The sequence below is a fragment of the Rissa tridactyla genome, chromosome 11 (genome assembly GCF_028500815.1).
Source record: "Rissa tridactyla isolate bRisTri1 chromosome 11, bRisTri1.patW.cur.20221130, whole genome shotgun sequence".
NCBI classification, from domain to species: Eukaryota; Metazoa; Chordata; class Aves; order Charadriiformes; family Laridae; genus Rissa; species Rissa tridactyla.
This window is the reverse complement of record NC_071476.1, coordinates 13,268,477-13,295,588: the sequence shown is the minus strand read 5'-3', so window position 1 is coordinate 13,295,588 and position 27,112 is coordinate 13,268,477. Positions and strand designations below refer to the sequence as shown.

The 27,112-nt window shown below is 41.0% G+C and overlaps 1 protein-coding gene across 4 annotated transcripts; it reads left to right on the top strand.

The window, feature by feature from the left end:
• Positions 1-1,550: 1,550 nt before the first annotated feature.
• CCNJL (cyclin J like) lies at positions 1,551-26,319 on the top strand. Of its 4 annotated transcripts, none has more exons than XM_054216995.1 (6): positions 1,581-1,675; positions 1,815-1,927; positions 12,912-13,122; positions 21,854-22,153; positions 22,922-23,081; positions 23,998-26,319. In XM_054216995.1, the coding sequence occupies exons 2-6, from the start codon at positions 1,850-1,852 to the stop codon at positions 24,434-24,436; spliced, it is 1,188 nt and encodes a 395-aa protein (XP_054072970.1). In that variant the 5' UTR covers positions 1,581-1,675; positions 1,815-1,849; the 3' UTR covers positions 24,437-26,319. The 4 variants fall into 4 exon arrangements, with proteins under 4 accessions (XP_054072971.1, XP_054072970.1, XP_054072972.1 ...); XM_054216997.1 differs by having other exon boundaries at positions 1,667-1,675; positions 13,021-13,122; XM_054216996.1 differs by lacking the exon at positions 1,815-1,927 and having other exon boundaries at positions 1,551-1,675.
• Positions 26,320-27,112: the final 793 nt, after the last annotated feature.

Here is a 27,112-nt window from a genome sequence, read left to right as displayed (position 1 = left end):
AAGCACGTGCTCAGTTTTAAGGTAAACATGATAGGTTTTTTAAACATGATAGGTTTTTTCTTTGCTTTAATTTAAGGCACCTAATACTTTGTTTAAGGGTTACTGGGATGTACTTAAAAGAAAATAGGGGACAATTATTTCTGACGGACACTTGGTGGCAGCTTTTATATGTAGGCTTAATAGCTGTTGCCACTTAACTTCACTGCTTCCCTTTTATAGCAGGGGACAGCCAGCAAACACAGACTATAAACAACCGGGTATGTTTTCCCCAGAAGATTTGGTCAACAACTTTCTTTGATCACAAAAATATTTTCCCACGAACACTAAAATCAACGCAAATATTTATTTCGACTGAAGCAGACAGATTTTTGTTGTTCCTTTCCTTTAGGAAACCAACCAAGGAACAAACGTTTTGTGAGGTTCTTTTGCAAATTCCAGTGCAGAATGAGTGGCAATTATTTAAAAAAAAAAAAAAAGCCTAATTCTGAAAATGAAATTTTAAATGGGAAGGCCGTTGCTAGGCCTGGTAAATGTTGTCATGAAAATTCTTCATCCTTAACGGATCAACAGTAAGATTTGGGTATAAAACAAGTTTCATGGTGACTTTTTTGGCTCCTGGAATTGCTGAAGGGGAGTGCTAAGAAAGACTTGTTGAAAGATTTCAGTTCAATCTGCTGAACTATCTCCTGGACTATAAACATGGCCCTCAAGAGGCCTGAGAATAAACCTATGTGGTGCCTTGGGCTCTTTGGGTATAAAACTTGGAAAGGATGAGGGTCCTTGGGCTCCCAGGGCAAAGCAATGCCTGAGACCCAGCCGGGCTGAGCTCTGATGGCAAACCATAAATCCCCACGTTCTGCGGCAGCACATCAGGGTCCTGCTGTGGCTGGTGCTGTCGCTGCTGTGTAACAAGGATGGGACCCGTCCCAAAGACACAAGATGGGGGTTATGACAAAGTATGGAGAACGGGGGGAAGCACATCCCAGCTCAGTGTCCGTGCAGGACGGAGCTGCTTTCTGGCACTGTGAGAGGGAAGCCTTGACTTGTGGCCCAAAAGGGAGCTGTGCTCCTGCCAAACCTCATGCTAAGACACAAGCAAGCACTACTACAGGGTTCTGGCAGCTTAAGATAAGGCATCTCGTAGGGGGAACTGTAAAACAAGGAGAAAGTCCATCTCTTCTGTTAATAATGAGCGTATTTATTGAGTATGCGGAGCCTTCATTACTGCGACAAGCTTTATATTTCATTTTCTCCGGCAATTTTGCCTGCACTACAGAAGACAACTACATGCAGCAGACCCAAGGCAGCCGTGTCCGGGTGTTGCCGTTTTGCCCGAAAGCCCCCCAGTTCGGCGGCTGCGGGGAGGGGGCTCTCCCACGCCACGGCACCCCGAGGGGCTGCAGGGTCCCGGAGAGGAAAAGAACTGCCCCTGCCTGGGGCAGCCAGCTGTTAATTAGCGCCAATTAACCTAAGAGACACAGCGGCAGAGGGGGTAGCTGCCTCCTCCTCCCCTTTCCGCTCCCCCCCTCCTCGCCCCGCGGAGGCTGCGGGCAGCGCTCCCGCCGGCACCGCCGAGCCGGGCCGTGTCCCCCGCACACGCCACGCCGGGCGATGAGGGGCTGCTGCCGGCGGGCAGGGGCGACCCGCGGAGGGGGCGTTTAGCAGCGCCTCGAAGGTAGTAAATAAATCAACGGCGTTAAGTGATGATTATTAGCCGGGCGCGGGAGGCGGGCGGGGGCCGGTGCGGCGGGCGGGGGCCAGCGGAAACAGCCGCGGGGCTGCGGGCGACTTGTCCGGTTTGTTCTCCCTCCCAGCAGAGCGGCCCCGTCTCTTCCAGACCTTTGTCTGGATGGGAAGAAAAAGGATGGAGGAGCAGTGGTGGAAAGGGGAGCTGGCAGCAGACGTCCATCAGACCTTGAGGACGAAGGTTGGGTCACAATTTATTCCTTTCCTCCTCGCGGCGCTTTCCTCCCCCGCAGAAGAGCCCGGGCACCGGCCCTCGGGGAGGGAAGGGCCGTTGAACCGCCCGGGCTGAGGCTTGGTGTGGGAAATCTCGCCCTCGGCAGGTCTCAAAGGCGCAGGTTTGCCCAGACCTCTTCCGTGTGCTCTGCTTTTTGATCCAGACTTGTTCAAAACCCAACCTGTGAAAGCTGCTACCTAAAAAATATCTGCCTGCAACTTTTCAGTAGCTTCCACTTAGGCGGGGTGGTGATGACCCATTGCATTAATTCCAAAAAGGATGCTGATGGTGACCCGCGTCTTGTAGGATCTGGAGAAAAATCGTTGCTGCTTTTTCAACAGATAAATGCTAAAGTTTGAGGAAAAGGCAGGATTCCATTCCCTGGCAGACTGTAGAGGAGCGAAAAGATGTACCGACATGGCTTGTAATGGCTTTTCTAGAAGTTAGTGAATCGTTTATGCACAGAGTAGAAAACCAGTAAAATGTCCTGCAATAAGCAAAATACTCCGGTTGCTGTGTGATGAACTGGTGCGTACTTGTACGGAGAGCAGGTAGAACTAAGGCTGTTCATTTACTTTTCACATTTCCTTAGGTAGGCTCCCAACTTTGGGGAAGTTCTAAATGCAGTTTAGTAACTCTTCAGTTACTAAAGTCACAGCTAGCAAAGTTAACGCTTTGGACATTCTGTTCCCTTTGTTTTCTTTACAGGCGTTTAGCAATAAATTATGTCAGGTGAGTTAATTGTTATCAGATCTCTGCGAGGAGGTTGGTTTGTTCTCATGTCCTCCAGCTGAGGCAGGTCTTCCTGGCCCTGTGGTGGGGGGAGGAATAACTGAGAGAATACAGCTGATGGGGTGTTAAAAGGTGAGGGGAAGCTGTGATTATATATATGTATATATTTTAATGTATTCACTACCATTTAATCAACTCTTTCATTCTTCAGCCTGCTTTCTGGATGCATCTGATGACTCTAGATAGCTAAAACGTCTTTGCATGTGGATACTAACCTAGGCCAGCCGAAATGACAAGAATTGTTTGAATTCAAAGAACCCGCAAAGAGGGAGAGGGGTCTCTGGGCTGCTGCAAGGAAGGTCTACAACTCTTCCTGCTTGGACGATTTTAATCCTAATTCTGCTTGCCTTGTAAGGATTACCTTTCTTTTTGAAGGAAGGGCTACATGAGAATCCAGAGTGCAAATATATCAGGCAAAAATAATCACAGCCCCTTAAACTACTTTGTTTCACTTTTTGTGTTCCCCTCCCCACCACGTAATAGTCTGCAGAAACAACTCTTAAATATGTTGCTGAGGTCTGCTTTTTTTTAAGTCTAAAGCGTCAGAATTTCCTGTAGAATGTCGTGCAACTCCTCAAAAGGATCCTTCAGCAAAGTTTGGGAAGATAAGTAGTTTTGAAGTACTGAAGTCAGTTTTGTGAGCATGGACCAGTTTTAGGGATGCCTGTGGCCTTTGCGTAGAACAAAATAAGCTTCAATAGTGGTATCCCCATTCTAGGGTATTAGTGTGTTAGTGCATTATTAGTGTTTTAACATGCTAATACTGGAATATGGAAAATTCAGGCAATGGTACCCTCAAGCCTAAATGACCTCTCTGGTTTAAGATACTTGCTGAGGAGTCCTAGTCTGGAACAGTGTCTGTCTCTGGTCTTGGGTGAGAAGAAACAGGTCTTAGTTCCAGCACGTGAATCTGACAGGGAAGTTAAAGATGTTAAGGGGTTGAAATGCGTGTTGCAGGCTATTCTGCTTTTTTTGAAGAACACACTTAAAGTCTGGGTTTAGGGTAAGGAATAAAATGTCCCTTTTAAATAACAAAACTCTTTTCCTGAAACAACTAAAGGAACGTGAGAAACACTGTTTTCCAAAATAATTTAAACACACAAACATAGATGTATGCTAGATGTATGCCTACAATGAAACAACCCAGGTTTACAACTGGAAAAAATGTTATGCCACTCTTCCCATCCCCCTAGCTGGATTTGGGAGTCCTTCTTAACCTCACTGAAAGCTGGTGTCCTTTGTGACAGATGATGTGTGCTGTATCTGATGGATATGTTCTGCATGAGAGCAGATACTGAATGCGTGCAGTATACCTGGCTTCTAATTCGGAGAGGGCTGAAAGATGCTGTGAGGCTTTATGACTTCCCAAAGGCTCTAGCTCAATGCGGAGGAAATTATTAGCCCCTGAACTGTCTGACTAGTAAAATATCTGTGCTGTGATTATTGGGATGTAGTGTTAAGCTTAGCAGGACTGTTTTGTGTTAGTTATTTAGCGTGCTGACCTAGTGGAGCAAAACGCTTAAATTCCAAAAGCGCTACGCACATCCTTAGGCTTTAAATTAAAGGTTAAAGCATTCCCCTGGATTAGGTCAGAACATTAAACCTGTTGCAAGACCGAGCCAGGAAGGAAAATGGATCATACTGTGCTTGTTTGTACTAGAAGAATCTCACACCAAAGGTGTTGTGTCGTATGCATTGACACTTTCTGGTACTTCAGCTACTTCTACAACAGCCCGACGATACTGGTAATGGAAAGGTACTGGCTGTGCCACACAGCTGACTTCCACGTCAAAAATCAGAGACGTCTCCGAATGGATGTGGGACTACTGCAGCATCCGCGCAAAACTCTTCTGGTTGCTTCAGTAGCCCTGAACACTCCTCGAGTGTGGAAAGCTGAGGAACAAGGCAGTGTTGAGGTTTGTTTGTTGTTAAAAGTTGAGGAAATACTTTGCTTTAGAAGGCTGTTTGAGTGTCCCAGAAATAAGTGATGTCTGTTTGCTACTCCTCCCCCATTTTTGTGCTTATGTTGGGTTGTTTCCTTCCAGGATATTTTCATTTCCTGTAATTAATGAGTATTACTAGAGCTGTTTGCATTTACTTTTTTATTTATCTCTTGCATAACTTCTCAGAGCAGGGCCAAACTTTACAGGACTTGTTGCTTATGAATTTAAAAGGTTAATAATCGTAACTTGATCTTCTTAAAGGTAGTCCAAATTACTGTCCGCAGTTGCTTTTAGCCAGGTGAGGAGAGCTGATCCTCTTTCTGCTGAAAGCAAACAGCCCTTTACTGTTAAGTGGTAAAAATGTCTGAGTGATTTCCTCAAGGTGAAAGCTCCTCCCCACCTGTCCCCCACCTCCTCTTGGTTTAAAGATCTTAATGAGGAAATGCTGTTTACCACCATGATGTGTTTCATTCCGTTTTGAGGTGCAGTGTTTCCCTCGGCTTCATCCATGGGTGTCAGTTTGGACTGCAGTCTCTGAAGCAGGAATAATTAATCCATACAGGGTTTGTTGTGAGGGGCCGTTTTCTTCACTAGCATTTGAGTACTGTCACTATAAATGCATTTCTTGCAGTTTTAAATCATCCTGTTACTAACTTTGTTCAGCTTCTTCCTCTTCTCCCTGCACCCAGCATATGTCCCTCTGTTTTCTGTAGTTGGGCCAAAGCATCTGGTTTACTTGACCTGCTGGTAGCGTGAAGGTCTGGATGTAACAGGTACTCTTTTATCTGTTAGTCTGCAAGTCCACTCTTCCCTTGTTATTTTAAAAACTGGTCATCCCTCCAATGCTTAATTAATTAAATGGTAAGTCTGATATAGTCAGATCTGCCTGGTACAGCGTGAAACGGAGATTGGCGCAGACTAGAACAGTTACATTCTGAGCAGAGGGATGGCGTTAGGATAGTGTAGGTGCTGCTTCTGGGTTTTGTTTTTAAAACAAAATCTGGATGAGAACTTCAGGGGTCCCGGATACCTGTGGACATGCAAAAGGTTTTGTGCTCTCTTCCATTTCATTTAATAGAGAGGATAAAACATCAACCTTTCATTCTGATGCATCCTTCCAGTTTGAATTGGCTGTAAAAGAAAGTAGGTGTAATATGCCTTGAGGTGTATTAATGTCAGGTTTTTTAATCCAAGACTGGCAGTCCAGCAGCAAAAGCATAATCCATTCACTTAATGGAAAACACACACAAAACCCCCTTGCTTCTGAAAATCAGCAACAATAGCATTACTGGTTGTTAGCTGTAATTTGCTTATGTTGTAGATGGCAGCATGCATATGGGGCTGAAAGGAACAGGTGTCCTAATAAAGTACATGGTTATTCATGATCTCTCTCCTTTTTTCCTTAAAGTTGGAATTTCAATTTTCACACTCCTTTCTCTGATCTTTCTCAGATTAGCTGCTGAACTTCTGAATACTTTGAAGTGTGTAAGAAGGACTTAATGAAAGAATTGATAAAATACCACAGTGGAACATGTGAAGTAGTGGATTTTCAAGCACAATACTAGTTCAACTTTCCCGCAAATTTTGAATGCCTGGGACTGTTGTGAGGACGCTGAAGGGTAGAGTGGATTCAAACACAAAAAGCTTTTACGTACAGTTGAAATACTGTCTTGGTCTGCTACAGGATTTTTGTGTGACGTCTCAGTAGTATGCCTGAAGTGTCTACACTAACTCAAATCTCAAGGAGTGGAGTCTGTATTTATCTGTAGATATTCTGAAAGACAGAAGTGGATGATAGGGGAGATGCAGGAAGAGCACAAAAGATAGTCTGAGATGGTCTTTAACCTAGGTAGAGGGGGGGAAAACTACTGAAGGTTCTTTGCAAGAATAAGTGAAACAACCCAGTGTAAACCAAAGTCATTGAATGGGTTGGAACTTGAGGTTCTGTTTTACGTGGCCAGAGTTCTGGTCCTTTGTGGGAGATACACTTGAATTTGCTGCTCCTTTTGAATGTCCAGGAACAGTGGTAAAACAGAACAAATCCTTAATTTATGCTGTTTCATTCACGCACCAGTGGAATGTGTCATAAATCGGTAAGGGTAGCTGCTGGCAGCACTGCTCTAGGCAGTGTGACGAGTGTGTTTAAGCTGCTTCTCTTCTACCTGATTGGTCACTGTTGAATGAGGGTGAAAACAAAGGATATGTTGCCCATGTACCCTTCCTTATTAGAAAATCTCTGATTTTAAACTTTCACTGGAAATAATGAGAGGAACTGTCTGATGACATCCTTTTTGAAATGTGGTTCTGTCAGGTTTGTCTCTTCCTCCTACGTAGTGCCAGGTGCTGTGCAAGACTGGCACTTCTAAAACCTGATTAAGACTTGTCTAAAACAGCCAAAAGTTGCTTAAGTAATTGGAAACGCTGTAACTTTCAGGAGTCTGAGAGATATGGTTATGGCAAGGCTGAAAAGAGGAGTAATAGATCATGCAGTGAATCCTAGACTGTCCATTATTGCTGTATCTTCTAACAGGTATAACCATGGGCCTCCGTTACAAGGTGGCGTAGCTTGTGCTTGCACAGATGACGTGGCTGTTTTTGGAGACTGACCATGCGTTTCTGCTCTGCAAGGAAACACATCCCGCTGGCTGTTCCCCAAGAGCGCTGCCCTGTCAGTTATCTTTGCCCTTCCCTTAGAGTTTTTGTGGCCAACGTGAAGATTAGTAAAAGCTAAACGCATCAGCTGTACTCACTGTCACACTGTTCACAAACACACTAACTCTTACCTTTCTGACCGATTAATTAAACTGCAGTCATCTGCCTAAGCACAGAAACGCTTACCAGCAAGTTTCCTATGAATGATTTTGTTACTGGAAGGCGTAGTGCTGCAGTCAGTGCAGAGGCAGAAGGATTGGTTTTGTGGGGGAGAGAGCATAGCATGGCATCGACAGCAGAATTAAATTGGTAGCCTGCTACCTAGTCTAATGCAAAGAAGCATGCAGAGCGCTTTGAATTTTCAAACTCCTATTAAAAAAATAGTATATTCTAAATTTTTATTTCTATATCATCTTCTTGCCTGCATAAATAATGGATTATAGAGGGGTTAGCTTTTAGTGGTTTCTCATGTGTGGTGCAATAATCGTATGGAAGAGATCAATTTGTCACCTTTCTTCCACTGCTGGAAAACTGTTTGCTTAGAACACAAAACAGGAAGGAGTTTGTCTCTTTCAAAGAACAAGTGTTAATGGCCTGCTAGATAAGCTTTCCCTTTATTTTTCATCTACAGGCATTTCTTTTTCTGGTTCTAATGCCAACAACTTCGCAGTATTTTTTATTCCTACTTAAGGATTTTTTTTAAGAATCTGGTGGAGGTCACGTACACACAATTTTTCCAGAACTTACAACATACAGAGGGCTAAATGATTGCCAAAGTTACCATGGTTTTTTACTGGTTTTCTGACTTAAATACTCAGTAGCCTGCCCCTGCCCCCCCCCCTTTTTTTTTTTTAGTGTTTTATATTGACACCACACAAGTGGTGTCTTGGGTTTATATACTTTTCCACTGGATTAATAAGAATCATGGAGAACTTGTTGAAGTTTAAGTTACACTTCACTGTGTATCTTTGTTCATCAGCTGGATCCTAACTTTTTCGGATTTTGGGTTAGGATCAGTGGTGAACATCTGTGAGCCCTGATGGCAGGGACCATACGCTGCATTCTGTTTACATACCCAGAAACAGAAGTAGGTAAGATTTAAAAAGAATAATAACGTAGTAGTAAATGAAACCTGTGTCTGTGTGGGGGGGTATTGCAACAGCTGTTTCTAGATGAACAGGCTGTACTGTTACTGAGTAGCTGTGGTTTAGGTGCTTCATTTTGCTCCAAAGATGAGAGGGTAATTTACCTGGCTGTCCACAGAGGATGTAGCTCTCTGGAGATGCTGGTGTGCAGCAGCTGGTACCTCGCAGCTGAGGTGGCTGGTGCTTAGAGAGGGAGGAGGGCAGTAAGAAACACTGGAGCTGTTGGGGGGAGTCAGGAGATGCTGCGTGTTTGACCCGTGGCACAGAACAGATCCTGACTGAAGTCCAAGCCCACCAACATGGTGGAAAACCAGATTCAGTTAGCATCTCCCCGAATTTCAGAACCCAAGGCATATTTTGTTACAGGGTTTCATTTCCCTTGTCAAAAAGCCTGTAAGTTTTTCTAAAATACCTTGATGAATTCCACTTTTGTTCTGGGAACTGACTGCCTTTGTGTGACTTATTACCATAATGTCACATCACTTGCTAACTCTTCTACTGCTAACTTTTTCCTCCTGACTGCTTGTCAGTTCATTACTGGCGCTGTATCAGTGAGAGAACAGTTTTACTGAAAAGAAATTGGACAGAAAAAAATGTACCCGTGGAATTTCTTGCCATGTTGAACACCAAACCATCTGATGTGGTACTCTGATGAAGATAAGTGCTGGGTAGAGTGGCCTGTACCAGCTGCGGCTTTCCCGGAGCTGGAGGAAGTGATCCTGTTTTCTTCTCCTCCACTTTCATCGCTGTTTGGCTGATTTAGTTCAAATGGCCAGTGAAAGCCTAACCTTCCTGGGCTTGCTCAAAAGCTTTAGTTTAAGTCTTGCTGCCTAGTGTCTCCTTTAGGGATGGATTCTGAAGTGCATTTGCTCAGCCCAGTTACAGAACCACCCAAACCAGACCAAATCTTGTCTCCTGAGCTCAGGTAATGGATGGTGCCGGTCAGGTTACTGGTGTTGAGCTGTGTCTCTGCGGTGAATGAATGGCTCATGTCTGGAGCCTGGCTGTCTTTCAGATGTGATTGCTGAGGATGATTTGTCGTCTTTAACAACACTTTAAAATGTTTACACTGATTCCCTTCTTTTGGAAGGTCAGGTCTTGAAGCTGGTAGGTGGCAGCTTGAAAATTGTCTACACGCTTAACACTGTCTCTCAGTCCAAGCCTTACTTTTCAGGTTTTGAGATTAAGTGATGATCCCTTTAAATGCTGGGTTCTGACTTTCTGGAGGCTTTTTTGTGGAGAGACACCGATCAATAAGTCGAGCAAAGCTTGTTAAGTAATTTCCAAGACACCTGTGAGCCTCTTACGTGCTGCTGCTTTTAGCATTTCAATGTGGGAACTGCTCAGTAGCCCGAAGCCAAGTTGCTGAAGTAGATACGGATGAACAGGTCAAAGATAAGCAGAAGCAGCATGTGAAAGGGCAGTTCCAGCAGGCAGCAGGACTCCCGGTTTCTTTTCGGTTGCTTTACTGGAAAAAATTTAGAGGAAAAAATTACGCAATGGAAAGGATTTATTTTATTCTTACTCCCCAAAAGTTCATTTTCTTTTCGTAGTGTTGTATTTGCTGATCCTGCATTACTATCCCCAAAGCAGCAACGGCATTTTTTGAAATCAGAGTCTTTTTTTTTTTTTTTTTTTCTCTTGATGAACTTATGCTAAAGGAGCCTGTGGGGGGTTGATGGAAGTGGGCGCATACCCACAGCCGTTTTGATAACTAAGGCTGCTATTCACCTCTTGGATCGTTAGTTACACTGTGTACAACTTGCTTTCCTATAAAAGAAAATCTCATCATTTAAGACTGATCTGTGAGTGTAAAAGCAGTGCTATTGAACTACTCAGTAGCTGCTTCATGCTACGTGGTGCAGGGCAAGGCTCTTGCCTATACACAGATAATGACCCTGGACCAATTAATACCTAGGAATTTGATCTTATAAGAAGCCACAGCATGTGTCTCTGTTCCTCCTAACCTTAATCCTGAAGTTGAACCTTGTCTGTGCTGTCAAGTCTTGTTATACAGAACCCCACGTGGGGTTTTTTGGTGGAAAAAAAAAATAAAAATGAGAATGCCTTTCACTTACACCCTTTACTAGTAACCGATTTCCAAAAAATAACAACAACAACAAAATGCAGATGTTTTACAGGAGAGTAAGTGTCTGTGTTAAACCCCTAGCAGAATAATCCCATTGGCTTAAATTCAGTGCTTTGACTGGTCTTTGAATTTTCTAGTGCAATGGGCTGTGTAGGGGTAGTTCTGGCCTCTGAGCATCTCAGTTTCGGATGCAAATCTCTGGATCTCTGCTTTCATTCTGAGCCTCTAATGCTCACCCACTGAACTGTAACATTTAGACATGTCAGATTTTTTGACTAGATGTATAACTGGAGTTACTGTGTATTTCTTGCATTTGTTGTTATGGTCTAAAAAGTAAATTTCACATGAAATATGTACGCTGACTTCAAAGTATATAGTGTAATTTTTCTGTGAGACTTAGCTGTTGAAACAGGAAAAAATATTTACTTTCAAAAAATACAACTTGAAGCTCCTGTGAGTCGCCTAGAAGAACAAAATATTTCAGAGGTAAAATTGCCACATGATCTCATGATAGCTTGGACTTTTTGTAGACATATTAAAAAAATTGCAGTTATTTTAACTGATGTAAGCACTAAGCTTGAAACCATTTCTGCCAGAACATTTATGTTATGGGTATGCTATGAATTCCTGCTCTGAACGTGTGTATGTCAATTGTACTGATGGATTGAAATCTCTGTACATAAGGCAATAGAAAAATCAAATTTATGGTTTTTTTCTGAGTATAAAACAACAGGGGGGAACACGTTCCATTGTCTCCCTGCTTTGTAAATTGTTACTGGTGGGCGATTTCTTTATAATCCCCCAGTAAAGGCTGTCCCAGGTTTCAAAGGGCTGTTTGCCTGTCCACAGCATGTGTCTGTTCAGTCCGGAATGTGTTTTTTTTCCACTGACTTTCTTAAAAAAGGCCTGGGAAGCAATCATCCGTAACAGCGCTCGGTTTGCTGTCTTTGTAAGCTGCTTCTCGTTCTGGAGCTGCCCTGGTTCCCAGTTACGCGCCCCTCTGAGCCAGACTGTGCAGCTATTTTCTCCTGATAAGTTGAACCTCCTCGTGGAATGTCTCCTTCCAGGGGATGAAAGGACAGTGGGCAGCCACCGTGCCAGCTGGGCAAGGTGATGCCTCTTACTTCTGTAAATGGGGTAGCCAGTGCAGACACTTCCCCTGAACACTCTTTTCTTTTTTTTTTTCTTTAAAAAAAACCCAAAACACCAAAACCAAACCTCCTGATTTATTTAGTAGAATTAACTGCTATGTACTGCTTTGTATTCCACTATAAAATACATTTATCTTGCAGCACTGTACTACCGCTAACTTATTTTCAAGTATATGTAATACAAACCCAACATATTGCCATGACAAATTACTGAGAGATACACCTTGCTGAAATGGTATTTTTCTAATCCATGCCTGTCAACATGTATTCAGCCCATTTTAATTCTAGCCTGGCTGTAGTAACTGCGTTAGTATATGACCATGTCTAAAGGGAGAAAGTGTCAACTTTTAAGTGGCATTAGATTGTTGCAGATATTCCCAAGGATCTTCACTTCTTCCCTTAACCTTCTCTTTGCATAATGGCTACAAACTTGTGTGTAAAAACCCTTGCAGGTGAAGATCTAGCGTAGGTAGACCAAAACCATATATAATTCTGCCTCTAAAATGAAAATTTGTATATTACATGTGAAATACAGTCTGTCAGTTCAATAATTAGGTTTTATAATGCTGAAATAGGTTACTATAAAAAAATACTGGAATTTGCTATAATTAGAAAAGCCTAATCATTCTCGGTTTTTTTTTGATTCTTAATGTCTACTTTTGTTTCTTGCTGTATCCATGCACCATATGAAATTTTTTAAATGTTAGATAGGTGTTATTTATTATAAAGACCTAGGCATTTTTTTTTGTCACAAGATGTAGTAACTTGGGCAACTGATGAAGGGGCAATATCAGAGAAATGTATCTTGCCTATGAAACTGTTAAAACCTTAATTAACAGTCCACTTTAGGTGAACAAACTTAAAACAGAATCCTTCAGGAATGATTTTCATGGCTAAGAAGTTTGGAGTTCTGTAGAAAGCAACAGCAGGTTGTTCCTGGGTTGCAGCGTTTGACCACGTGTTTAATGCTTGTGAGGAAAGCGGGTGGATGACCAAAGTATTAGAGGTTAACTGACTGCCGAAACATGCAGTAATCCAGCCCCGATTTGTGTGTCAATCGCAGTGCCGAGCATTTGCCATAGCAGGTGGTGGGTGTTGGTTTGGGATTGCAGACACTGAAATGGTATTTGTTTCAGTACATCTCTCCCCCCCCTCCCTTTTTTTTTTTTTCCCCCAAAGGAACTTAAGTTGCCTGCGTATAAGGCTCGTTCACCGCAGATTGGGATGCGCCGATACTTCATTGATCTCTTGACTGTCCTCAGCAACCGTTGCAATCTCTGCCCTACAGCCCGGCATCTCGCTATCTATTTATTGGACCTCTTTATGGATCGCTACGATATCACTGTTAAGCAACTGCACATCATCTCATTTGCCTGTCTTCTCCTAGCAAGTAAGTTGCCTGCTGTTTATTAAGGTGCTTTTTTTTTTCTGAGCAGATGGTTGTTTTCTTTATATATCATGTGCTGTTTTCACTGTGTTAACAGCTTCCACCTACTTAGGGTAAGGCCTAATGAAGTCCCAAGTGAAGGCATAAAGCAATCTGTTAATAAACTCTGCTCAACCGCATAGCTTGCATTACACATCTATATGCCGCTGTTTAATGCGCAGAGAAAGTTTTGGCAACTGAAGCTGGGTCAGCGGAAGGGGACAATGAAGATCAGGGAGGGATGGGGTGGGAAGAAAGTGGCAAGACTGGGAGAGGCTAGTTCCAAGGAAGAGTTGGCAGTAGGGAATGGCATCCGTGTAACACACAGCCTCTCCTGGAGACGCGTCCTTGGACAGTCTGTACCTCTGTTATGATCACTGGGCATAATCAGTTCCTTGCAAATCACAGGTTTCTTATAACAGGGGCCAAAGGAAAATCTGCTGGTGCAATGGAGGGGATTGGGGCTAGGGCTGGTTTGTAAATTGTTATGAAAATTTTTGTGTGCCCTTAATTTCAAACACATCAGAGTGAATGAAATAGCAGGTTCAGGTAGCCTGGAGGCTGATTCCTGCTCAGAGGTGCACTCCTTCAGCTTTCACACCATCTCTTTTTTTTTTTTTTTTTTTAGTAACCTCGTAACTACAAGATGCCTTGCAGCATTGCTAGTTTTTTTGAGTTTGTTGTTTTGGTTTGGTTTTTTAAATTATTTTCCCAAGTGCATGGATAAATGTTACCTTCAGGAAAAGAGACTAGGATTTTCTGTAGATACATTTGACAATTTTAAGTATACCCCTCCTCCATTTCTCCCCAGCTTAAAAGTGATGCTTCAACAGTTCTAATAACCTCTTATTTGGATTTAGAGGAAGAATTTATAGCTATAGTTTACATTTCCAGTGCTATGCAGATAGGATGAAAATGGTACCCTCAAACTTTGTATGACTTGTCGGTGTTGGTACACTGGTAAGGTCTTGGGCAGAGGTTCACTATATGAGATTGGGAGAGCTGGACTAGCTGACTTTGGTAGTTTCTAGGATTTAAAAAAAGCGAAAAAGCTTTAAAGATTTTTTCCTTATGTAAATGCAACTTTAGGCCACCTCTATGCAACTGTGAAGCAAAAGGAAGTTCACAAACTGCCCTATGATAACACTGGAGGGAAATGTTTTGCAACTTCTGCCTATTTAAAAAAAAAAAAATTCACTTAAAAGAGCAAGCCTAAGCCTAGTGAGCAAATGAGTGTGAGAATCTTCTTATAACTAAGATTAGAGCAATGCAGTAGCATGTATACGTTCTGATCCAGAATTAAATCATCCCTTACAAGGAGGGGAAAAAGTCTTTTACTGTAAAGGCAGCTTTCCTACCAACATGTAGAAACAAAACATTAACAGTTGAACCAAAGCAGTTTTGCACAAAATTAATGCCTAATTAACTTCTATAGATAAGGTTTAAAATGCTAGGGCCCAGTTTGGAGACTTTTGGGACCATAGTGAGCTCTGTTGTTTACTGTCTGGGCCATCTTACTGTGCAGTAAGGATATTCTTTTTTGGTATGTGTAGTTCAAAGTGATGCGAGTCAAGTCAGGAAAAACCACTTTACAGTAAATGGGAATTCCTGTGTTTAGTTTGTTACTTTCAGAATTATATGAAATGGAAGAAAACTTTTACTATGACTTTTAAAAAAAGTTTTGTAGTACAAGATTCTAAGTCAGAAGTATCAGCCTGAAGTCACCTTGAAAGTTCTCATTGTAGCAAAGAAGAATAAAACTAGTCCCTTGTCTGTTACTGCAAATGCAGTAATTAGAGCTTCCCGCAAAGCATTACTGTAGGAAGTTGCACAGTTTTTCAGCAAAGGATTGCAGCAAAAGTGCTCTTCAGGCTGTGTTGCAACACACTTGTACTTTTAAAAAATGATAGACTGTAGAGAGCAAAAACTATCTTTTTTTATTTTTAGGTAGTTGTGGTGTTTACATCGTATCAAGATGTTTAATGCAGACTGTCTTTCAATAATTGTTACAAACACACTTTGAGAAACTCTGGGTTTTGTTCTTGATTGCTTCCTTAGAAAGGAGCAAGAGATTGAGTACTGTGCAGACCACAAGCAAGATGAGGTACAGTTAGAGGCAAAATTACTTATTCCCACAAATTACTGTGTGGGGTTTTTTGGGGTTGGGAGGGGCATAATAGAGAAGCTTTGAGATGCAACAACTTCTAAACTAAATGCCAGTTGAGGACAATTTTTAAGCTCAGAGAAATTGTTGTAAACTTGTGTTTAGCTTTGAAGTTTGTTGCTTCTATCTTGGATGTAAAGGATCTCAAAAGCTTGTCTCTCTTTTTTTCCTTTACCTACAAACATTGCCATCGCCTGTTTTTTGATAGCACACAACAGCCATGCTGTCGCGATGGAGAATGCAGCATTTTGCTAGATGTCCATTAGTTAGCTGGAGCTAATTTCTCTTGCTGTGTTTTAGAAATTAATTTTGACTGGCTCATCGGTTTCCCCCGATGGGGGAACTGGATGAAGATAGTGCTTCCCACTTTGGTAATAACTGTGAAATTGATGAGGGAGTGAGACGATAATAGTGTTCCAAACAAATAGCACTAGCAGCCAAGTCATGCTCAGCCTGAACTTGCTGCAGTTGAGGGGAATGTGGGTGTGTGTCCATCGAATCATCCAGTTGTTCACTAGCCAGATGTATGTTTCTTTGCAGTGTATGCACAGTGTGATTATTGGAGAAGGCCTCTGGAAATTCCTGCCAGATAGTTTAGCTCCTCAAAAGAGCTATAAAAGCTTTTAAGTTTACTGATGCCATCAATGGTTATTATTTCCTCTGAATCAGTTCTGAAAAAGAATGGTAAAAATTGTTCACAGCGATCTAGAGGTGAACTGAAATCGATTGGGAGAGGGAAGGAAAAGTTGCTGGAAAAATTGATGTCACAGTTACTTTAGGAATGTATTTAGAATAGTATGTCTCTTTCACTTGCATTAAGGGAAACTTCATGATCAAATCAGAATCATAAACTAAACATGTTTTTATAATACAGAAAGACCTGCTCCACATGGGATGTTTTGGCCAGGTACGTTATTTGAAGACAGAGGACCTCCTTTTGACGTCCAGCTGTGGTAATACAAGAGGTTGTAGGTTCCTGCTGCTGCAAGAGCATTAGCGAAGTCCAGTGGTTTTAATTGCGCAAGACAATCCATCTGTCCCTTGCTAGACTGCTTCAAGCAATTGGGCCGGTTGACTGCTGTTAGGTCAGGGAGATGCTGGCTTTTGGTGAGACATAATGCTGGGCAGCTGGGACTGGTGGGCTTCAGACAAGCCAGCTGGATCGAGAGCAGGGTAGTTACCAGTAGAGCTGCACAGAAGCCAGGATTGCTGTCTGCGCACTTGGCTACGGACGGATGCTCTTTTTGCAAACAGATAAGCGACTGAAAATGTTACTACTTTCCTTTTCTCTGAAAGCACCCCAATGCTTTGAGTGAGCTCTGATTTTTCTCCAGAAAAAATTAGCTGGCTGATGCTTTCAGGAAGTGGATTGATTTAGTTTAACTAATGTTTTGCCTGAAGGGGAATTGAGGAACCTTCAGTTCACCTCACCTGACAGGGGAGAGGGCAGCCCCTGGTAGAGGAGCACTGTTGAGCAGCAGCAGATTGCAATGTTCTAAACTGTGTCTTCATCGGGCAATTTATTACAGAAAATGATTGTGTTATTTTAAGGTGCCCGAGCCCGAAGTGCTCTGTTAGAGAAAGGGATTGTGTAAAGATATCCGATGTGCTTTAGCACTACTTGGCTCAAACTGCCTGCCGAAAGCTGTGCAGACCAGCTGCCTCAAAGTAAATGAGATGCACTGACACCGCATTCAGATGGTCCAGCCCCAGAAGCAGTGAGCTCTGGGGAGAGAGCAAGCACCTGGGCAGTGAGTCCTAAACTGCTGCTTCTGTGAGTTTTGTAACTGTGGTATACGGGGCCTGTAGTGTCATGGTGTATCAATATAGTTAAAGTAGTGCAGCTTTTGCTTGTTGCTGTAAAATCCTAGCTGGGTCTTAAAAGCTGTTCCTTTTTTCTCTGAAGAGCAAACCCTCTGCAATAGCAGGTGCTTTGGTACCTGATAAAAGCAACATCTCTCTCAGCCATTCAGTGGCATTGAATGTTCCAGCAATTCTAGTTCTTATGGCCCCTCTTCCTCAAGAGGGTTCTGCTGCTATTGAGACATGACAACAGTTTTTAAATTTGAGTATTGTTTTAAGCAAGGCCAGCTGACTGTTCAGCACATCCAGTGCTGCATTGCTTCACAGACTACCTGGGTACTTCTTGTGGTTTTCCTGGCTTCATTTTGCCCAGCTTCTTAATCTGCCAGTGGATTCTCAGTGGCTGACTTAATTCAGGACGATAAAAGAAATTACAGCAAGAAAAGATGCCTGTGCTAAATGGGCTGAGTATAGGACATAGGTAATCCTTTATCACCTAATTCCCCACTGTCTACATGGAGCTGTTGTCAGATGTCAGGCAGCTTTTCTGTTGGACTGTGCTTTGTGATCCATTCTCCATTTATTGTCCCACTTTCACGAGCAGGTAACTGTTCTGACAGAGACAGCGGAGCTACTTATTTTCAATAAAAGATAATAGTGGGCGTCAGTCCAAAATATATATTAGTGCAAAATGTAGTCTGTAGTCTTATTTTTTTATATATTTCCCTGTTGCTGTAATACGTACAGAATATTTTCTTTAGTAATTAAACCTTACTATAGTAAGGCATTAAAAACTCGGGTGCCTGGAGCTAAGTGGTTTGCATGTGTGCTGGGTATTGTACAGACAGATGAAAAATCCCTGACTGCTCACTTTGTAAGACACTGCAGAAAAAGGAATTAAGCAGGCTATCTCTAAAATAGCCTGCCTCTTTCTTGCCTTGCTTAGAGCACAGTTAGAAGCTGTGTTTGTGTCTGTAGGTGGCATGGGAGAGAGTCTCAGAAGCTTGTTGTACCACCTTCTGGAACAATGTAGGAATAAAGAAAAGTAGCCCTTCAGCTGTGTAAGCAGCTGTGGGTCTTGTCTTTATGCTGGGCTAGATGAGCTTGACTGGTTTATCCTTCTTTTGGATTTATTTTAATTGTTTATGGGACAAAAAGTACTTCCACTTTAATGACTCTTTAAATTGGCAGTCCTTTTTGTTCCTTGGTCTTCTCAAGGACTCTGAAAATGTAATAAAACAAATTGCCCGCATGTCCTGCTTTTGTCTTGCTACCCACACAAAACCCTGGGAAGATCATCTACCCAGCCTCCAGTAATCAGTCAGATCTGTGTGCTGCGTAGTGAGGTGTACATAGAGACCCTTGCCTCCTGCAGTGGATGAATCAGTTCTTCAGGGTACATTTGACAGTAGTGATGCCCCTCTGAGACCTCTAGTTTTTTATAGTGAAAAGCTCGCGTGGATTGATAGGCTCTTTTGCTAATGTGACAAATGTACTAATGAAATGTACTCTTCATAAGACAACTTAAAACAGGACTGATCCCCTTGACAATAGGACTTACTCTGGCTTTCATTCATCAAAACAAAAGTGTGAATATCTAACATCAAAAGCATTCACTTTTTTTTTTATGGGGCAGCATGTGATTGTAGAACTTGGAGTGGGACAGAACATGACCTAAAGTAACTTGAAAAATCTTTGCATCGTTAATTACAGTAATACTACACACTCTTAAAAACGTCCCATGGTTGCCCCCATCTATTTAGATTTTACAGAAAAGTTGGTCACAAATGTAAACCCTACATTATATGTTCATCTTATTTTATTAATCCTATTGACCTCAGTAGGCTTCCTTGTATAAAAATTTGCAGTATCCATCTACTACTTAAATTAAGCATTGCTTTAAAGGCTTATGATTCTGTTACCTCAAACCAAAACTATTTCTAAGGGCAATAGTGACAACTAAATGGTTTTATTAGTAACTGGAGCTCAGAACACAATAGAAAACTCTTAATTTGAGATGTCTACAGTGGCATTTCAAAAGCATGCAAATGACTCATGCACAATTCTCATGAACTTCAGACTACAGACTCCAGGTGATAATGTAGTTGAAACAGCTTTGTTTTTCTTCCCGAAGTGTGATGTTGATTAAACCAGTCAGTGTTATTTGTTTGGTCAATACTAGACTTACAGCTGTCTTGTCTGAGCCTTTAATATTCTTGCAGCAACTGTGTCGGGGGTCCTGGTTCTCTCAGCATAAATATGCTGTGCACAGAACCTCAGTTTCTGGTGTAACTGAAGGAATGAAAATAGGAATAGTATATTCTGGTATCTTTAAATTAGGGAAACTAGGAAACTGGAAAAGGACCCACTGCGTTTTAAAAACATCTTAAACTTATTCTTTCCCAGCTTGCCTCTGATCTCTTTGGTTTCATGAAATGAACTAACTTTTGCTGTGTTCTCCAGATTACAATTTAAAAATAGGTGGGAAGTACTTGCTAAACTTGGAAGCAAAGTGTTTAGGTCAAGGTGGAGTAGGGAAAGAAAATGTGATCAAGTTGCTTTTATGTTGCTTTGGAAAGTAGCTCATTCAAATTTTATAGTTTATTTGAAGCAAAACTCCTGAGTTGATTTCTCTACCCCATTCCAACTCAGTTTTGGAGCCTTTCTTCAGCTTATCTAACTATATTCGTATTCGGTGTCTCCGATCTGCTGCAGTGGCCACTGTTATCTAACACTAAAGCTAGGAACTAGTGTGGTGAAAAGCAGAAGGGGGAAAATAATAAATAACTAGTAATCTAAATCACTAAATCTAGCTGATTTCAAATATTTTTAACTTTAAAAGAAAAATGATCAAGTCAAACAGTTTTGTCCCATGTTGGTATGATACTTTCCCAACACTACTGTGCTGGTAGTCTGCTCTCCAGACTACAGTCTGACCTTTTGAAATTTCCAAGGTTGAATGAGAAGAAGGAAGGAACTAGAACTTACAGATGCCAGAATGACAGATCTTGTCCTTAGTTTCTTGGACAAGCGGTGATTTCTCCTCCTACTGCTAGCATACTCCTTAAATTTCTGTATCAGGCTGTGATATCACCTGGGGGGGGGAAACAAAGGGTTAACTCAAATTTCATTTTTCTTAAACAGTTCTAAATTCAGGTGATATGGAGATTTATGAACACATATACAGGCTCCTGAATTTTAAAGGGCTCTTCCACTGACAACATGCCCACAATCCTTTCCTGTTCTACTTCGTATGATGGATGAATTTTGTTTTTCATTGTTATGCTCTTTTATGGTGGGCTGGCTGCTATATTACATTTTAAATGCATTTCATATCCACGGTACCTGAACAGGCTCAAAGATGGAAAATCCATTTTTAAATGTGGTAAAAAGACACTTAAGCTGCTAATAGTGTCAAAAATTGTCACTTTTTAATACACTGGAGACAGCTGCGATGGAAATGTTATCCTAAATGGATAGCAAGATCTTACTTACTTTTAAAATAATTTTATAGCACAACACTCATTTTAATTGTTTTTAGATTTGACAAGAATACTCTGAAGCCACGTGACATGCTAATATCTTGTCAATTGGTCTGTGTTGGTAAAGGAGGACTCTTTAAGAGGCAATGGAAGGGTAACTGAAGCAAGAATCAATTGTGGAATATATGCCCTCAAGAACATAGAGAAAAATAACTACAGACTACTTTTAAGTACCTATGGGTACCTTATTTTGCAGCAGGGATGTTTTTTAAGTTGTACTGGAAACTTATTACTAGTTATTGTTTGTTGCTAGCTCTTAACAAGGAGTGTCTGGTAGATACGTCATTTTTGGCTTGGTAAACCAACAGTGTGAATTTAAGACTTAATTGCTTTCTTAAGTTTGCAGCAAAGGAACACTGTTAATCTATTACTCATAGATCTAATCCTGGGAATCGAATCTGATATTGGATGCTTTTTATGAAAGAAGGGTGAATAGAATGAGATCCTGTTTTTCTGTACAAAATGACAGCACTTTGTAGCTACTACTGAAAACTGAGTCATTCTAGAGACTACCGCTGTTTCGTAGGCTGGCAAATACAATTTAGAAAAAGGCGCAGCTTTGCTCAGCTATCTTGACGCTGAAAATGTTTGCTCTCTCCTAACCCCCTAGAAATTATTTATGTTAATCACTTGGTTACAGGGTACTTCTCCTAGCCTTCCGGTGACCTTAGCTAATGCGGCCCCCCAAGACAAGAAGGAACAAAGGAAATTCTGAAGCGGCAAGGGCAAAGGTGGTGTTGCCCGTGGGTTTTTAATGTCTTCCTTTTTTTTAGTATGTGCATTTAGCTTCCATATCCAAAGGAGTTTTTTTCCCCTCAGTATTAGATCTTTCTTTGCCATATTTTCCCTATAATGCTTGCTTTCTTCACACTTGACTGAATGCCCTTCAGCAAACGGCTTCTGGTTATTGTCAGAAAAGCTATCTGTAATCCTAATAAGTTTATAATCTTGGTTTTGGCATCAATACTATACAAATAATTAAAAACAAACAAACCCATAAAAAGCATATAGGAATATGTTGACCAGTCTGTTGGCTTCTCTCCTTCTTGTGTCACTGTACTTTCCCATCCCTCTTTAAAAAGCACCTTTTATCATTAGACTTTCTGGTTTGGAGTGTGTTCTTTGTTGGCTTTTGGACACTCAATCATAATGATAAATCTTATCTGAAAGCCATCTCTTTTGACAGGTAAATTTGAAGAAAAAGAAGATAAAGTTCCAAAGCTGGAGCACTTAAATAACCTGGCATACCTGTGCAATGTGAATGTGGTATTGAACAAGAAAGATTTGCTTAGAATGGAAATGCTGCTTTTGGAAAACTTTAACTGGAACCTCTGTCTACCAACGCCAGCACACTACATTGACTACTACCTCTATGTGTCCCTTGGCGAGAATGACCTTCACAATGGCTGGCCAATCACCTCACTGACCAAAATCAAAGATTTTCTGGAGAAATATGCGTATTATTTCCTTGATTTCTCAGTGCAAGGTAAGAGGCTTAGTTTTACACTAGAACTATCTTACATTTGGCAAAAGGCAAAAATCCGAAAGAGATAAGGGCTTTAAAACTTGTCATAATACGGATTGCACAAAAACTGTGTGCAGAATGGCTTCTCTTTGAAGTTACTTCAGATGGCAAACGGTAGGGTTTCCCTGCACTATGCATAAGCCTTTTGTCTCTTTTTGGAAGTCTCTAGATGAGATCATTTATTTTTTTCTTCAGCTTAGAACACTAATTGGTAAGACTGTCAGAAATGGGGCCTAAGTTTTGATCTGCCACAGAGCATAAACTACTGTCAGTTGCAGACATTATATTATGCAGTTCACGTATGAATCTTTTTTTTTAATGATTTGGTTTGCTGCATCACTTCCAGTATCTGCCTGTGTGAGAGGCAGTGAACTGCAGCATCCTTGTAAGCCAGGTTCAACACTAATGTAAAGATGTGTGTAATTGTCAATACCTAACTTTGGTTCACTTGATACCAGTCTACAAATTTCAGCATAGTCTATTTTGTGGCTTTTTCTAAATGAAAGAAACTATAGTGAAGCCTTGATAGTAGTTGCAAACAAGTAGTACAGAGATCTTTAGGGAAGCTTCATCCAGTTTTGAGAGACTTCTGGTCATGAGCTAATACTCTGAGATGTGTGGAACAAAGTTGTGGATTTAATTTTGTCCTGTTTGCCATGTATACACATAATAGGCTCACTGCAGAGACTAGTAAGAGTATAATTCTTCCTTTTGTTTTTACTTTTGTAGATCACACTTTCCTCTATTTTCGTCCATCTCTGATTGCTGCAGCTTGTGTGTGCGCCTCACGTATCTGTATGCAGATTTCTCCTGCCTGGACAACACAGCTGGAATTGCTAACATGTTATTCCTGGGAACATCTTGCCCAATGCATTGAAATGATGTTCATGTAAGATCAGAAAGAAAGTAATCTGTTTGTGCTCTTAGGAAGATGTTACTACTCCTTTTTTTTTTTTTTTTTTTTTTTGTAATTGTTTAGCTAGAATTAAAATAGTACGATATTACACTGGTAATCTCCATCTTCAGTTTGGGGGGTGGAATAAAAGGAAAAAAATCAGGTCACTTTGCTAAACACTACATTTTAACAATATTTGCAATGTGGAATGGAGTGCACAATTTAGTGTTCATTATGTTTTCTTGTACTGGTTTCTTTGGGTTTTTCTCCAGTAAAGGACTTGACTGTGATGCATCAATACTGGTCGGGTATGTGAGCACATACAGTCTTAACAGAAAATAAAAAAAGTTTAATAGCATGCTTTAGGTTGGGAGTGATGGTGAACCTTCTGAATCCCTACTTAAAGCAGGGCCAACTGAAGTTATAAATCAGACTGCTTGGGGTGTTGTCTAGTCAAGTTTTTGACTGTCTCCAAGGATGGAGACTTGCTAACCTCTCTGGGCAACTTGTTGCAGTGTTTCATCATTCTCATGGTAATCAAAAGTGTGAAAATGCTTCTTCCTAATATCTAACAGGAATTTGCCTTGTTCCCTTATTGCTACGCACTTTGATACTCTGCAGATACTTACAGAGACTACTTCACGATGTCTTTATGTTGTAGACTTAAGGTTCCAAGATAACCAGTCCATCAGTAAAAACATACTCATGACGCAAAATTATCCATAAACTTGTTGTTAGTGTGTGAAGATCACAGCAGGTTAATTAGAAATTAATTGTGAAAGCAACTGAAGATTACCATATACAGCTAGGGCCAAAAAGCTGATGACATAGCGCGGCTGCTGAAAAGTTTGGGATATATGCAATACCTTTGAACTTTTCTTTGATAAATCTTACTTATAATTTGTTTCAGATATTATGAGAATGACATCAAAGAAGCCAGTAACGTAAAAAAGCAAGTAACAATTCAATATCAAGAACAGGAAGCATTGGGAAATTTGAGCCATCAAGCCACCACTCAAGTTCTTTTCCAGCAATCTAGTTATCACCCTTTAGCCCAGCATTCAGCTACGCTTTCCCAATTCCAGTCGCCAGTGCAAGACTTGTGCTCTGCTTATCGTGACTCCTTACAGCCCCACAGGCCCATCAGTCTGCTTGCTGCCAGTGCTGACAGCTCACTGCGCTCCTACGCAGCTGTTCAGGCCAGCCTTCGGCCGTCTGCCCAGGCTCTGCCCATCCAAATGCCCATTGCCCTGCAGATGGCATTAGGAACAGAGCCCATTTCCACGGCTTACAGCAGTAGTTACTTCAGTGGTTATCACTCATATGCAGCTGGGTGTTTTGATGGATAAATATTGATGTCTGAAAAAGATGATACGAATAGAAGCTGAAGAAGAGACCGTGTGTGTGATACAAGATGTGTGTCTGAATGAAAACCATGAAGGAACAGAATCCTTGTGGCTCACTCATTCAGAGGATCTGGATCTGCTCATCACTGGAACCTGTGTGCCTTTCTGCCAAGGGTTGTACCTTTGGCTCTTAATAACAGAGAGAAATAGAAATTCATTAATATACCTCACTCCTTGTCACTTTGAAAGGCATCTGCGTAGAAACCCTGTGGAGATTACTTCCTTCTAGTCTTCAGTTAGTGACTTGTCAGAGTTGGCTGAAAGCTTATGTTGCAGAGTTATTTCAAGCTGGAATGCTTGTTGAATTTCTGGCCAAGTAGCAACGTACCTAGAGGGTGATGGAAAACACAGCGTGCTCTCCTCTCCCAGTGATGTGTCGCTTGAACAGTGGCAGCTTATACTACTGGAAGCTTCTACTAAAATGTACTGAAATTGGTATCAGTTAAATGTGAACTTTGTTTATGCAGAAATCTATGCATAGAACACTTTCTATTTTCTCTGAGCAGGAGTGATAGTTCAGGAGTAAAACTTTAGGATAAAAGGAAAAAAAGAAAAAATGGGCCAGAAGACTATCAAATCATTTTTGACTTAAAATTTTCTTGGAATCTAAACGTGGTGCTGCTGAACAGAACATCACTCTCCTTCAAGTATTTTAGAAACAAAGCCAAAACCTTAAATCATCTCTTAGATCTTTAATGTGCTGCTGCTTTTGAGAGTGGAGATTATTGTTAGTAAAATTGTTCATGAGCTTTATCAGGGATTTAATGTTACTTGAACAAATCCTCTTGCAAAAACTCTTGAAAGTTTCACTGCCTTCAGTTATTTCAACTTTTGGGCCCAATGACTTGTGGCAGTAGTTCAGGCTCAGGACAGTGGAACGGGTGTTAATGGGGGCACAATTTACTGTGAAATTAGAGTTTGATGGCAGTGTTAGACAATGCTGACTTAGTTTTTTAAATACCATCTTAGCATTCTTTGGAAAATGTAGCTGTTAAATTGCAGATTGTCTTGTGTATTTGCAATAAGAGAGACACCAACTGTCACATATCCAAAAGCTGCTTTCTCAACTGAAACCAGGGATGATTGTTCAAAAAACTGTATAGGCTTTTTTCTTTGTTAATGTAGCTATTTACAAGAAATGGACTTTGGCAAAGGTGAAACTTTAGTTTTGATATATGCAACAGCTATTGTAAATTTGTTTGAAGGCAGTACTCCTGGTTTGTCTTTTCTCTGAAGGTTCTCAGGACAGCAATAGAAGTAATGTGCAATATGCTTTTACTGACTTGGGGTAACTGTTTCAAGTCACATGTCACAGTGCTGTTTTAACTTATATTTTTAGAGAATTGTTTTTAAGGGTGTTTTAGGGTGGAGGGGAAAAACTAGCTCGCATACTAATGCGTGTTTGTGTAACTGTCTTCTGAGACTGCGACTTTTGGTATCAAGTTAATAATTTCTTCCATTCAGCAGGCTCGAGGAATCATCTTGTTTTATTTTTAATTTTTTTAAGATGCAAACTGTAAATGAAGAGGCAGTACACTTCAGAAATTAGTCTAGAATTTTAGAGAACTTAGTTAATCTTTTATTCTGTTAGCTTTGTATTTATATTAAACTTTATTTTCAGAAGACTTCAGTGTATTTTTATTATGTCATTCAACAGATGTAAAGAACAACGTATATGTGGCAGTACTGTTGTGTGGGTTTTCTTTTTTTTATCACCCTTATAATTTGTGTCATGTGCAGTGTTATACTTTGACCATTGTGCTTAATTGTGAAAATACTTGTGAATTTCCCAGTGAAAGTTTCCAATAAACAAACACACAGTTGAAGTACCCTTTTTTTTTTTTGAGTGGTTTCTCCTTGGCTTTTAAGAACTAACAAAGAATATATGTGTATACCACTTACAGTGTTTTATAGAATAATGGTTGGACAAATGTGATGAAAAGGCCTTGCCAAATAATAAATTGTGAGGGATTAGGCAGATCAAGAACTTGGTCACTGCACAAGAAATAAGGTCCTATTCCAATAAAGTGTTGGAAGTACAAAGTGGGATGAGGAGATGGCTGAAGAAACAGGCAGAAAATGTGCAAAGACAAGGTAAGGACATAAAATATAAGAACGGATTGTTGCAGCTCACGTGGCCAGTGTGACTCGGGGCTGCCATCTTACCTGAGGAGGTTGAAAGGCTGCACAGGAGAATGCAGTTGTACGTTCAGTCTTTTTTCTGGTGACTGCATCTTCTAAGCAGGAATTGTCTGTTGACTTTTGGGTTCTGTGTGTGCTGTTGTGTCATGGGTGGAGTTGGGGCAGATTAAGTCCAACAGCAGACTCTAAAAGGGAAAAGATTTGTGAGAATTTGAGTTGACCGACACTGGTTTGATTGACAGCTCTTTCCAGAATGCTTTAAATGTTGGTGGCAATTCCACACGTTGAATTTCTAGGTAAATGCCTTTTCATGTGACTGTAGTGGTTTTTTTTTCCTTTTGTGAAAACTTACCTTTTCAGGAAGAGCGAGATGACCTAAAGACACTTTTCTGAAGACTTTGCCACAATTACTCTTGGAGGGAGCTGCGGAAGCAGAGGTGCTGAGTTAATTTTTAAACAAATGGGTGCAAACCTTCC

Bases quoted from the DNA above. Each gene is read 5' to 3' on its own strand.
- CCNJL (XM_054216995.1), top strand. From the start codon at position 1,850: ATGGGAAGAAAAAGGATGGAGGAGCAGTGGTGGAAAGGGGAGCTGGCA. The intron at 13,123-21,853 runs GTAAGTTGCCTG...CTCTTTTGACAG, and splicing joins TGCCTGTCTTCTCCTAGCAA to GTAAATTTGAAGAAAAAGAA. The intron at 22,154-22,921 runs GTAAGAGGCTTA...TTACTTTTGTAG, and splicing joins CCTTGATTTCTCAGTGCAAG to ATCACACTTTCCTCTATTTT.